The sequence below is a fragment of the Boleophthalmus pectinirostris genome, unplaced genomic scaffold (assembly GCF_026225935.1).
Source record: "Boleophthalmus pectinirostris isolate CB_2022bp ecotype Guang Dong unplaced genomic scaffold, ASM2622593v1 HiC_scaffold_23, whole genome shotgun sequence".
NCBI classification, from domain to species: domain Eukaryota; kingdom Metazoa; phylum Chordata; class Actinopteri; order Gobiiformes; family Gobiidae; genus Boleophthalmus; species Boleophthalmus pectinirostris.
In genome coordinates this window covers 24,523,181-24,537,026 of record NW_026571207.1, presented here as the reverse complement: position 1 = coordinate 24,537,026, position 13,846 = coordinate 24,523,181, and the positions used below count along the sequence as shown (strand labels likewise).

Sequence of the window (13,846 nt, the reverse complement as noted above, 5' to 3'; positions counted from 1 at the left end):
TGCTGAAAAAATCCTAAAAATACATCGATTTGAATAATCTTGATCTATATCAGATCGCAGAATATTGAAGAAACTAATATTATTTTATATGCTTATTCAAATCTCACATTTTGGAGACTGATGTTATATCAGTGGGTGTATGTATGCATGTATGTATGTATGTATATGTATGTGTATAAATATGTATGTGTATATGTATGTATATGTGTATGTATATATATATATGTATATGTATATGCATGGTATGTGTATGCATGTATATGTGTATGTGTATATATATGTGTACAATACAAAATGCATTAAAAATTATATTTTGTATGCATAATATGTAATTTATTTTGCTATATGTAAATATTTGTAAAGTTCCGTGATCAATGTACAGAAACAACATTTTTGAAACTATGTCATGAATAGGGGTGGGTTCATTTAAGTTTTTCTTCTTCCCACTCCTTTTCGAGAAATGTGCTTTTCTGTTGTTTACAATGTGTATGTAGTATATATGATTATTGTTTCTCTCTTGGCACAAACTCGAAATAAAAACAAATCAATCAATCAATCAATCAATCAATCAATCAATGTTTAAAGACACACACTTGGCTATAATGTGAACTATTAATATAGTGACATGTCAAACTCTATCATATGTAACTTTGTAACTTTTCTATTGGAGGATTCACCATCTGCTTGTCTCCATGGTGATCTTGTTGCTTTGTTTGTGCTAGAATGTCCCGGTATGGCATTAAATGTATCCATCTTGCATTTACACATAACATGAGTTAAAAAATGTGCATATTCTGTGACTAGGCTCCCCTGTATATTCTCATCTGATGTCTCCTTGGAGATAAATAAGTGTAATGCCATACTGTGAAACATTCCAGGCAACATCTCCATGCTGGTGATGGACCCTCTACCAGAAAAGTTACATATTGCACCTTTAAGGAAAAGCCTCAATACCACTTTTGATTCAACCATGGTGCTATCAATGCAATATCATTTTAATAGTTGTCTTTAATGTTACCATGTTGTCATATGTCTTATATACTTATATATCTGGAGATAGAAACCATTTGAGAATGGTTCAACTGTATAATTTTTGTTTTTAAATTTTTTCATTATCAATACTTAGCAAAAGATAGTATTGATTAATATCACTGATTAAGTCTTTGTATGTGATTAAATCCTGCTTAGCTGTGGGTCGTCCTGATCATTACATGAACATACATTATTCATGGATGCCTGTTGTTGAGTTGTTGTCAAAGTGGGTTGATGTTACCATGTCAACATCATATGAATTAGTATTTATATTCATCCTGGAGGTGTGACTGACTGACTCATATTTTAATATATGATTGAGGCTAAGGAAAATATATTTTGAAGAACTAAAAGAGCACTAATCACAAACAAATATAAATGAAAATGTAAAAGATTATAACTATTAAATCCCTATGGCTGCAATTTTTCAGGTAGTATAACATCCTCTGTACACACCTAACAACCCATGTGACTCCATTTGGTCTTGTAGCTTAGACCTCTACAGAAATATTTTAAAATGCTTGTGATTCCTGCATTGGTTTACCAGTAAATATTCCAATCTATTCTCAGGTGTTAATTTTTCTGACCATGTTTACAATGTGCACCGTTAGAGGTATACCACACAACTTTTTTAGTGGAGGTTCAGCCAGCTGCTTGTCTCCCTGGAAAATCATGCTGTATCTAGGATGTTTCACAGTATAGATTGGTTTAATCTATACTGTGAAACATTCTACATACCTATCACAAGAGAGACAAGCAGGTTACAGCAGAACAACCACATTACAGTTCAGATCTGTGGTGAGTCGCCTCTATTTACAGGAGGAATTATTCTATTTTTGAGCAATTAAAAGACTCGTAATGAATAAATGCTAGATGCCAAGATAAGCTTAATGTCATACCATGGAACATTCCAGGGAAAGCCAACTTGAATAAATAAATAGCATATTTAATCATAATTGCAATACCTGTCAATCACAATTGGCTATTTCCCCAGTATCATTCAAGCAGAACACAAAATGCTTGGCCAAGTTGTGAACCTTCAGATATCTCCTTTCTTGCCACTTTTAGCTTGAAATTCACCTTTAAAAAAAAGAGAGTGGCAGAAATGGTCTCATCTCCTGTTTTCCTTTAACTCTAGTGTCATATTGCTGTGTGTCATTGCATTGATCCTCCCAAGTGTATCGAGTAGAAGCGTCAGGAGGCGAGGGGCAGGTGAGGACAAAACATCTACTCTAAATGAGGATGAGAAGCAGGCATTTCCCTTTCAGCTTATTGCCTGAATACTTTTGATTTGTGGGGAGATTGTTCAGGCAAAAAGAGATGCCAAACAAACAGCCAATGTCAGCCAAGGTTAAACATGTGAATTTAGAGTGCTTTGTTATCTATTTCATAGAAACCCCATTGTCCAGGGCAGTGTTCAACCAACGGTACAGGGGCCTTTAGGGGTGTGGCAGGGGGTAATAGTTTCAAGTTTCAAAAGAAGGTGAAATTGAATTTGAAAATAAAAATAATACATTTTTACTAAAGTTTACATTGTTTAGAAGGAGTCTGGATATATGTTCTACTTTTTATATGGTTAAAAGTAGAACATTTAATTGTAATAACAGACAATATTGATACTTAGCAGTGACAGCACGCTGGGGATTTTTTACACATAGACAATCATATGCACACATAGATATCCATGTCTGTGTAACTGCATGGTGTAATTTTCTGCTGTTACCATGGGAATATAATGAACCCATTGGAAAATACAGCCAAAAAAGGTTTAAGATGGATGGATTTAAACGACTAATTTTCAGGCGCCTATGATCAATACAAGCATTTATGGTCCTGTTAGAGTGATTTTTCAATAAAAAGTGAGAGGGACTAACAGAAGCTTGTGACTGTAATTTTATGTGTGAGAGACTTGTTTAAGAGCATAAATCATCTCATTTGTTACCAGAGCTTCCGATGGAGTAGTACCTTCAGTTAGTGTAACCACCTCAGGGAATGCTGGTGGCATCAGCTGCAAACTATCAATACTACTATTCTGTGAGGCAAAGTTCGGGGCAGTGCTCTAGACAAAAAAGGCTTGGAACCTCTGGGACTCTCCTGCAATACTTTAGGGGTACTTGATTTTGTCCTGGTTTAGTTCTGGTTTAGGTCCCATAGTTTGGACCCAGTTTGTATCTAGTTCAGTCTAATTTACCCCCATGTTCCTAGTTATTACTACTTCATTTCAAGGTCCCTTTTTGTATTTCTAGGCCATTCAATTGTTCAGAGAGGAGGCTGCCCGGATAGTCTCAGAGGTGGTACTTTGTATAAGGACTATATCCTGTTTTATCCCAAGAATCACCTTTAATTTGACATTATATAGGGCCAGTGCTTACAACTGAGGCTTTACCTGCTGCATAGGACTTCTCTACGCAGTCAACCACTTCCTGTCAACTCAGTGAAGGAAGCAAGACTCTAGAGGCAGAAGAGGAACAGGCGTGAAGGGGGAAGGGTCTAATGCTTTAAATTAAATGAAAAGCAGAAGTAAGAAGTTGAACAAATGTCCCCAAACTGAAAGGGAAAGAGTAAAACCAGGAGGTAAAACAAAAATAGGAGTAGAGACTAGCTAACTGTGAGCGGAGAAGAAGGTGTGCTTTAATTATGGCGCCTTGGACCCGGACTACAACAGAACGCTATGGTGTCGGTAAGTCTGTTCAGATTGTTAAAGATGAATTTGTGCTTTAAATCCAGTTTTTCTTGCTATGGATTAAGAATTAGTTAGTGGACATGTTTTTAAGGTACAGTTTATGCAATTCTGTTCTGTGTACAGGAAATGAGCAGGTGCCACACAGCCAACAACCAAATTTTCGTATATCAAAATAGGAAGATAATATAAATAAAAAGCTTTTCGTTTGCATACTTATTTGCACATTGGCAGAATTGTCACTTTGCTAATACATTTTGGTTAATTTGTCACTTTGCTAATACATTTTGGTTAAATAATTTGGTTGTTTTTATCAGCTTCACAAAACATATATGCAAATTGTAATTGTTCCCTTGGAGGTAAAACTTTGGCCAGACTGTTTTATACTTATAGGTCAGTATTATAGAGAATATTGTATAGGTGTTTTGATTTTTACCTAAAGTGACTTATCTTGTATGGATATGCCACTGTGTTCTGCTGATAGAAACATTGTCTAGCAACACATGCAGCAAACAAGGAAGTAAGGGGTGTATCAGTTTGAACCCTGTAGCAGCTGAAAACCACATGAACTCTGAGGCTGTTAAATTGTAACCTTTTTGTCTATTCGCTTCAACATGCTTCATTCCTGTTTCCATTCCTGTTACAGTAACTCAGATTAAGTTACAGTAAAGCGATCTGATTCATACTTGGTCATTATCTCTGTGAACCAAGCTTCATTATGAAACACTTTATTAGACTATTTAGTAAAAATAGCAGATAAAATAAAATAAACTTGTAGTGTTACATTTTAACTTTGGGTATAAAGTGATTTCTGAACTTTTGTGGTTACTTTTACAGTCCATTCACTTTTTGTGTGAAACTTGACTTGGACAAACTTTATTTACATACAACAGAAATTACTTTGATGTAATCACATATTACAATATTACAGCAGAAAACATAAATGGTACTAAAATTCTAAATTTTACTTGAATCCCAATATTGACATTTACAGAGAAGTTTTAACACATTTCTTTTGGATTGAGAAAATATCATCAGGGTACCATCCTTGGGCCTATTTAAACATAAATTATACATTGAGAGGTTCATGTTGTCAATATCACCTCCTCACCCCAACATTGGATGGTTAAGGGTTGTTTTTCTGACCTTGGTTTAGCAGCTGGTATTTCGTGTGTGCTCCATTTTAGTTCTGAAATGCAGAGCAGACAGTCTCTATAGGCACATAACCCCACAGAGTGCCTTTTACCTTACATTACTTCTACTTGAGTTCACCTCAAAGTGCTTGGTACAAAACTTATGTTACTCTAACACTGAAGTTTCTCTTTACTGTATGATAAGCTCTGGAGTGAATATGTCATTTTTGTACCCTTGTGTATCTTTTGATTTTCTGTCTGTTTGTAATGACAGAGATAATGTGAGTGTCCTTGCTGTACTGAAAACAAATTCCACTAAATTGTTTGTGTGGCCATTAAAAAGATTCTGATTCATTCTGTGAGTAGTGGTGGTGTAGGAAGAGCCACAGAAAAGCTCTAGCCTAATTATTTATTATGTGGGCATTTTAGTAAGACTAATGGGGTTTATTGTCTATGATATATTAAGAGTTATGGCGTGCAGTGTATTAAGTGCAATAATCTTCCTTTATGTTTTAGTCAAATGGAATTTCCGAGGCAAAGGAGAGCAGCAGCTTTCTCTGGAGGTGGGAGAAACTGTTCACATACAAGAAGAGTGTGAAGGTATGAGTGCTATTACTATAACATGTAAAAATGAATTTGTAGTGATGAAAACTAAACCTTAATTTTTTTACTAGAATTTTGCCATTTATTGATGCAACTGCATGTACAGTTCAAAAAACTATATTTTATATGTTTATTTAACTTTTTGTGCAATTTATGCACAGGCTGGTATAGAGGATATCTGGCAAAGAACAAGACACAAAATGTAAGTTAGCACACACATCAAATCAACTGATCTAAGCATTTTTCTGCATTTATTTCATGCTAATTAAGTATTGTGAATATTATTTTTTCTTTAGGGAGTGTTTCCAGCAAGTTTTATTCATGTGAAGGAGGTCCTCATTGAGAAAAGAGGGCAAGTTTGTTTTGCTACCTTATATAGTGTACATCTTAATACTTTGCAGCCGATGTCATCAACATTCCCCAGGGTGTGATGCTAAGTATAGATTCTGCTCTGTTTGAAGCTCTGTTACTCAAGTTAGACTTTAATCTGGGCTTTATTTTAAAACAATCCGACTAGAAAGAGATGACTTAGATGAAACTACAACAGCTGAGATGATCTGTGCTCTTAAAGAAGTTTCTTACGCATAAAATTACATCCACGAGTATTTTTTCTTGAGTTGTCAGGTAATCTAAAAACTTTTTGGTAGTTATTGCTAATATGTGCATTGTCACCATGGTAATTGATGAACTTTGCCCCATAGAAATACACCCTCAAAGTGCAAAGTCAATACATTTCGCATTTGCCAATAACATTTGCCAATAACATTTGACAATAACATTTGCATTTACTTATGTTCAGAGATGAGGAGGTGGTCATATCAGCCTGACATGCCTTTGGTCAAGGAGGTGACCACTACACTGAGAGAATGGGGGACTATGTGGAAGCAGCTCTACGTGGTACAAACCAACAACAACAAGAGCCCTTACAATCTATTTAAATACAGGTGACTCTGGATAATTGTCTCATTTCTTCCCTTACAGTCGAACAAAGAGGCTAGGGTCAAACAGGTCCAAAGGCTTATGTGCGAGCTGATGGAGTGGCGTTCCCAGCTCTTGTCTGGCACCCTGCCCACAGACGAATTCAAAGAGCTGAAGCAAAAAGTCACCTCCAAGATTGACTACGGCAACAAGTATGACTGCTCTCAGACTACACGTGTTTGCCCCCATTTCATGCCCTTTTGTAGTCTAAATGCAGCTGCTTCTGATCTTATCTTAATTATTGCTTTCTAATCTACAAATGACTAATTGCCTGTTACTTTGCTGCAAGGATTTTAGAGCTGGATCTGGTGGTGCGTGATGAAAATGGCAACATTTTGGATCCAGAAAAAGCCAGTGTCATCAGCCTGTTCAGAGCTCATGAAGACGCCACCACTAAAATCAATGAACGCATCAAAGAGGAGCAGGTATAGGAGGCTTGTGTGCTCAAATTAACATGGATGTTTTACATTTTCTTTCATGATGTAAGACTGAAGGTTCATGTGCAACTGAACACAGCCCCGTCAGCCAGAAATATGTATAATGAAGTCATTTTCCTAAGTGCATGAGCGTGTCCTGATTTACAGAGAAAGTGACACATACGGTTTTAAAGGTGCACTTTGTAACTTTTTGGTGTTGGCCACCTTCTTGTCTGATGAAAATATTACTATTTTGCCTTGAATGTTCCATAGTATAGCATTAAATTGATCTACCTAGTATTTATTCAGTTGCAAGTATTGCTTCACAGATCTGACCTGTATCTATCATTTTAATGCTATACTATGGAAGCAAAGCAATAATATTTTCCAAGTGACAAGCAGACATTGGACCCTCCACCTGAAAAGTTAAATAGAGGGCACCTTCACAGATTGTAGAACATTTTACCAGAGCACATGAAAAGGCTCAGTATCCTAAAGCCTACAAGTTGTAATGCCACAATTAAAATTAAAACAGTGATCTAGCAGATAATAAAACAGATTTGCATATCTTCATGAGGTCCAATAGAATATACAGTGAAATTACACAGACATACATTATGTAATATAGTCTCAATGTTAAAAACATGAGGCTAATGATGTTTCTTTCATCTTTTCCAGTCAAACGTTCAGACAGAGCACTGCGGGATCTCAGCACGGATCCAGTCCTCCCCGACCCACAGTCTGTATGTGTTTGTGAGGAATTTTGTCTGTCGAATTGGAGAGGACTCTGAACTCTTCATGTCTCTGTACGACCCCATCAAACAGACCATTATCAGGTAAGAATCACACTAAAGTTGCACTATGTAACCTTTTGGGTAGGAGGGCCACCACCTGTTTGTCTCCATGGAAATGTATTGCTTTGTCTAGAATGTTCCATAGTAAAGAACAAATCATTTATTCAATTACAAGTAATTGTTTTTTCATTGCCATTACCTTAAAATCCATTTTTAATGTGAGAGGGCTCGTCTCTCCACAGTTCTGCCCTCTAACTTGGCCTTAAGGTGCCCCTTCTTGTCTCTGTGGAGATAGATTAGCCTGTATATTGTGGGACATTCCAGGCCAAACGATAACAGCTACATAGAGAAGTAGGTGGCCGATCATAGATAATAGGATAGAATAGGAGAGAGGAGATACTTTCCCCTATACTTGCTTATGTCTAATTATAGAAACGTGTCGTTTGGTATTTGTTCATCAATCTGGCCAACTGCAGAGCTAAAGCTGCTACCGATTAACCTTTAATTTCCCATGCACTTATATGTTTTCCCTAAAAGTCTGCCTCTTGCTCCCCATTTCCTCTCTGATGGAACAGCACTAAATGACTGTGTTCTTAAGGCCTAAATAAGAATAGAAAAGCAGATGACAGGGTCATAGATACAGTGAGCGACAGTTTAGTGTGGTGTCTGACAGAGCTGATGGCACGTCCTGTCACTCACTGTCATCCTTAATACTTCTCCTGTTCCTCCATTTAGAGCTTGAATTATGATATACTTTTATAGACACATGTATCCTCTTCAGAGTTATACTTTGTAGTCATACATTTCTACTGTTCAGCATTAGAAAAAATGTTTGCATGGGTATTTGGACAGATCTGTCACTATTCTTGTAAGTGTATATTTTAGTACACATATAACCTATCTGTGCACCTCGAATATCTAAAGTCTTTTCTATCTTTGAGGTTTCCAAATAATTTAAACACCTTTAAAGCAGTCAAACTAATGTCATTATTCTATTCGGTCTTAGTTTGCTGTGGTTGAATGTTAATGTTAAGTGTTGACACTATTTATCATCAGTGTGTCCAAACCTAATCAGTTGAGTCAACTCATCTTACAGTGCTGTGGCATGCACCTATCAATAAAGCATGCCCAGCTTGTCTCAAGTGGCCTTCTTATCAATATGATGCCAAGCCAACCCAGGGCTATTTAAACCTTCTGTGGTAGCATAGACAGACTAAAATAGGCAATACTACCACAATATGTAAAGATTTGTGTCTCTAGGTAAATAAGCTCTGCAAAATGCATTTCACCCTCAGTTTACCAGTTACCAGGCTACATCCATTTTGTTTTACCATGCTGTAGCATACAATCTAGTTTTCATTTGTCACTAAATTCTCAAAAATGCCCTTATTGAACTCTAATTCTATATTTTTATTTATTTTTTTGTACAGTGAAAATTACCTGGTCCGCTGGGGAAGCGGTGGCTTTCCCAAAGAGATCGACATGCTCAACAACCTGAAAGTTGTATTTACCGTAAGTCACCACAAGAGGGCACTGTCATTCCACACTGTATGCACTACTCACGGTGCCATGAGCAGTTTAATGTGTTTTTTTATTGTTATGTTTTAGGATTTAGGAAACAAGGACTTGAGTAGGGAGAAGATTTACCTCATCTGTCAGATTGTACGAGTAGGAAGGATGGATTTGAAGGAGTCTTACAGCAAGAAGTTTACTCAAGGTTTAAGGCGACCCTTTGGAGTGGCAGGTACACCATATCTCACATTCACAGCAGTCACTACAGTATATATTTAGTTCATAGTCTATTTCTTCACATTTTAATTTACTAGTTTGTTGCTTCAGGTAATTTGGCCCAGAATCTCTCTAAGGAAAGTTCTGTGGTGCAGCCATAATAATGATACATCCACAAACAAAACTAAAATATTTATGATGACCACTTGTGTTTTTGTTCTGCTTTAGGCCTTTTTGTTTTGTATCCTCCAAAGAGTTAATTTAACACAACAAAATGTTAAGGTTAAAGATATGCTATACTTTTTGGAACTGGCACATCATCTGTATGATTCAGTGAAAGTAGAAAGTTAAACTATACTTCAGAACATTTTCCATGGAAATAGGTGAGTTTATTGCCATATTATAGCAAATATTAACAAATAAAAAAGTGTCAGGTTTGTGAATATGTAAACCAGCTCACAATAAGGATACACGCTTTTATATCAGTTTATTTTTGGGCTAAATAGTTCCATAGTGTGAATTATTTACTTGATGAATAGAGCAAATATACTTCAGTGAATAAAGTAAAGGCACAGGTTGAAAGTGGTTAATTGAGAATGGACATGTTTTGAAAAGCTGTGTAAGATACCGTTGTTTCTCATTTGTTTTATTCCTGACAGTGATGGACATCAGTGACATCATTAAAGGAAAGATCGAATGTGATGAAGAGAAGCAGTTTTTCATCCCCTTTTCTCCGTATGTAATATGGCTTAAATTCATAAACACACATAATGACCTATGGATTTAGTATAATTTTACTAGAGATTATTGATTCAGTATTTATTTAATAGCACCATTACACTGACTATTATGGTATGCAGTGAATGAAACTTTAGAATACTAAAATTGCTTAATGCTGTAGGTAAGCATTATGTCCTTAGGCTTGTTACCTTTCCCTTGCTTACTTTAGTCGCAGTGTGTGGCTGGTTGCATCAAGAAGGACATCCAGCACCATGCATACAAATTTTGACCAATCATTGCAGATTGATTGATTTGTTGTAGCAAAAAATTTACTGAATCAATTTGTTTGCTCTATATACTTTTGAGTGAAAATGTTTTTAAACAGTTACTTATATTTATTATATTTATACTTATATTTATCACTGTTTTATGGTTTTCAGGGTTGTTGCTGAGAATGATTTTCTTCACATTTTACTAAATAAAGTAACAGGGTCGAGAGGAGACAGTGGTGGCCAAGGTAAAATGCTCCACCATTTATGTAACATGACAATATGGAAGTTACTGTTGCAATAATGATGGGACTAGGGAAAAAGCTAATTATCCATGATGTTTTCTATTTGTTTAAACACGGACTGGAACCGGATTATTCTATAATGCATTTCTATTGGCAGAAAGTTCAGCAGTTTTCCACACATTAGCAAGCAGACAAAACAGTTTTAAGATTGTCTGAAAAAGAAAAACATACACAATATATTGAAACAGCATATTTTCAGGAACCTTCTGTTTATCTGTTTGTCTAGCTTATGACTGTAATTTTATATGAGAGAGACTTGTTTAAGAGCACAGATCATCTCACCTGTTGTAGTTCCAACCAAATCAGCTTTGTCTTGGTCAGATTATGTTAAAATAAAGATCAGATTTAATAAAACTTGAGTAACAGAGCTTCTAACAGGGCAGTGCTTCCAGTTTGCTTTACAACCACAGAGAATGTTGAGGATATCAGCTGCAAATGATCAATACAACAAATTATTCTTCAATTATTCTCCTCTCTAACTTATATTGTAGTGTATAGTTAGTGTTAGTTTCCATAACATCTTTAAATTCTCTTAAATATTAATAATTATTTTGATATTATTTTGGCTATGAAAATTATGACACAAAATATAATTTTTGTCCCATATCTAGTTATAGTGTGTCCTGATTTAGAGTTATTTATGGTCAGTCAGTATAGTCAGTCTCTCATTGCCCCCTGTCTGAGTACAAATGAACCACATTAATTTGATGGATAGCATTTGCCCTTGAGCCCATTTTTAAAAACGACTGAGCCTTTACTTCTTCCACTACAGCTTTCACTATTGTCACTCACTATCTCATGTTTATGGGGGCTTTGGCTGTTCTGAATGACACTTTTTAACATAGAAAAAAATACTGGTTTCCAGCTGTGATGTTTTTCTCCTTTCCCCTTTCCTCCTGTCCCTGAAGGCTCCATGTTTAACCCAGATAGATTGTAAGAGAAGCACCAAGGAATGAAGATTTAGAAACCATAGAATCAGGCACAGTTTGTCCTAAACACTATGGTCTTTTAATTTCTCCTTCCTGTCACTTTGAGGCACTTTCATCACCATATTATTTGCAAAATGTTCCCTGTTGGATCTTAAATCTGTCACTCTTGTCATTAGATTTTATGAGTTGATCAGCCCTTAATCTTAACTGTTTTGCAAGTTGTCACAAACTAAACATTGTTATGGTTCGCTGTGTTCCTCAAATTATGTCTTTGAACCCAGACTTGCATTTCATTTATCTGAATTCATATAATATATTACCATTTAATTGAATTAATTTAATGTTGGGAAAGGATAAAAAGAAATCAACCTCCTAACAACCGGGTCACATTAACTGATAAGGGATGGAACAGGATTCCCTGCAGAGAGCGTAAGCCCCAGATTTAAAAGCAATTTTCACAGTCTTTCGGTCTGTGAAATTACATTTTTTATAGTATTTTAGCAGTAAGTTGAGATATTTTAGCTTGTGTACCTATATCATTATTTTGTACAATACTTTCAGACATTTTTTGTCATCAAGAGATTTCAGTAATCATAGACCTTGTGAGGAGTTCTTCATTTGTTTGACTTAAACTCCTCTGACATTTTCAGAAATGGCATGTGTTTGCCTCTATTATTGCTTTTGAGTGTTGCTATGCGACCACCAGATGCCTGTATTTCAGTTTGACTTAAGTTGTTTCTGTGCTTTAAAATAAAGAAGTCTACACTTTTACACTTTTTAACCGTTAGGTGTTTGTACACACAGATGAAAATTAGCACTAAATAAATTGATTGTCCCATATAAAAAATAATGATAACCATACAATTTCTTGAATTTTGTCAGCAACAATGAATCTCATTTTAATATTATAAGATCTTTATTAAATTGTGACCTACTTTGTTATTTTTGCTCTTGATGATCTCTTCTGTGTATCCATCTCTTCATAGGCCTATGGGTGACCATGAAGGCCCTGGTTGGAGATATTGTGCAAATCAGGAAGGAATACCCTCACCTGGTGGACCGCAGCACAGTTGTGGCTCGTAAACTGGGCTTCCCTGAGATTATAATGCCCGGGGACGTACGCAATGACATCTATCTGACTCTGCAGGGCGGAGACTTCGACAAATACAATAAAACCACACAGAAAAACGTGGAAGTCATTATGTGGGTCTGCGATGAGGAGGGCAAGGTCATACAGGTGAACAGGGGAATTTTTCCACTACGAGATTGGTTTGTTGAAACAGAGGTGGGGTGGGCCAGATAGAAAGCCTGGCACTTATCTAGAGTTTATTCAAGCTGTTGTAGTCTGAAGCGCATGTGGTGTCATCCTAGAGAAAATAAATCTATACAGTAAATACACACAAAATATCTTTAGCACAATGTTTTTCTTTCTCTTTTTTCACAGAACTCCATCTGTCTCGGAGCCGGGGATAAACCAGTCAGTGAGTACAGATCTGTCATCTACTATCAAATCAAACAACCTCGATGGATGGAGACTTTTAAGGTGCGCTGTCACTGTCGTGTTCATTTAAACTATACAAACAAACTGTCATGGGTAATATCAATACATATAAGTTATGTACTATGTAATATATGTCAATAGCCAAAACCATTACAACTATTCTATTTTTATTGTTATTTATTTGTTAACTTCAGTTCTGTCAGTTCTGATTATGACTGCATGAATTGGTGATACTGTTGATGCAACTGGTGAACTAATATTTAAACAGCAAGTACAGCATTGTGTTCACAAGCACCACATAACATAATAAAAGAAAGCAAGCATTTTTAGGGCTGTTTGGTCATTGAAAATATAGCATTTGAATTAATTTATGATGTTCTAAAATTTTCAGGTTTTTACTGTCCATTTTCTGTATATGCAGCACTCTAAAGCCATGCTCCCTCCAACAGCTAATTTCGGTGGCAAAGAAATAATTTAAAAGACAAAATTACTTTAAATGACCTCATATTCTAATGCTTTATATCGTTTTATATTACCCATTAACAGCAGTACTGTATTTGCTTAATTCATCTGTCCAGACCTAGACCTTGTATAAGATAAATTTTCTTCTATTCTTTAATAACTTGTGTTGTGCCCCAGGTGGCTGTCCCTCTGGAGGAGATGCACCGGATTCATTTGCGCTTCATGTTCAGACATCGCTCTTCCCAGGAGTGTGCGTATCTGGCCTGTTTCCTGTGTTTTCACTTTGACGTGATCAT

At 36.0% G+C, this 13,846-nt stretch overlaps 1 protein-coding gene across 1 annotated transcript in view; it reads left to right on the top strand.

Annotated features, from left to right (window-relative positions):
• The first annotated feature begins 3,471 nt into the window (after window positions 1–3,471).
• Window positions 3,472–13,846, top strand: part of LOC110162300 (dedicator of cytokinesis protein 2) — an 85,821-nt gene continuing 75,446 nt past the window's right edge. Inside the window, 16 exon segments of the mRNA XM_020927171.2 lie at window positions 3,472–3,712; window positions 5,362–5,445; window positions 5,610–5,650; window positions 5,745–5,800; window positions 6,248–6,272; window positions 6,274–6,345; window positions 6,430–6,578; window positions 6,716–6,851; window positions 7,521–7,678; window positions 9,067–9,148; window positions 9,245–9,380; window positions 10,024–10,099; window positions 10,525–10,601; window positions 12,574–12,824; window positions 13,032–13,130; window positions 13,728–13,800. Of these exon segments, the coding sequence (XP_020782830.1) occupies window positions 3,670–3,712; window positions 5,362–5,445; window positions 5,610–5,650; window positions 5,745–5,800; window positions 6,248–6,272; window positions 6,274–6,345; window positions 6,430–6,578; window positions 6,716–6,851; window positions 7,521–7,678; window positions 9,067–9,148; window positions 9,245–9,380; window positions 10,024–10,099; window positions 10,525–10,601; window positions 12,574–12,824; window positions 13,032–13,130; window positions 13,728–13,800 (1,558 nt within the window). The 5' untranslated portion in view covers window positions 3,472–3,669.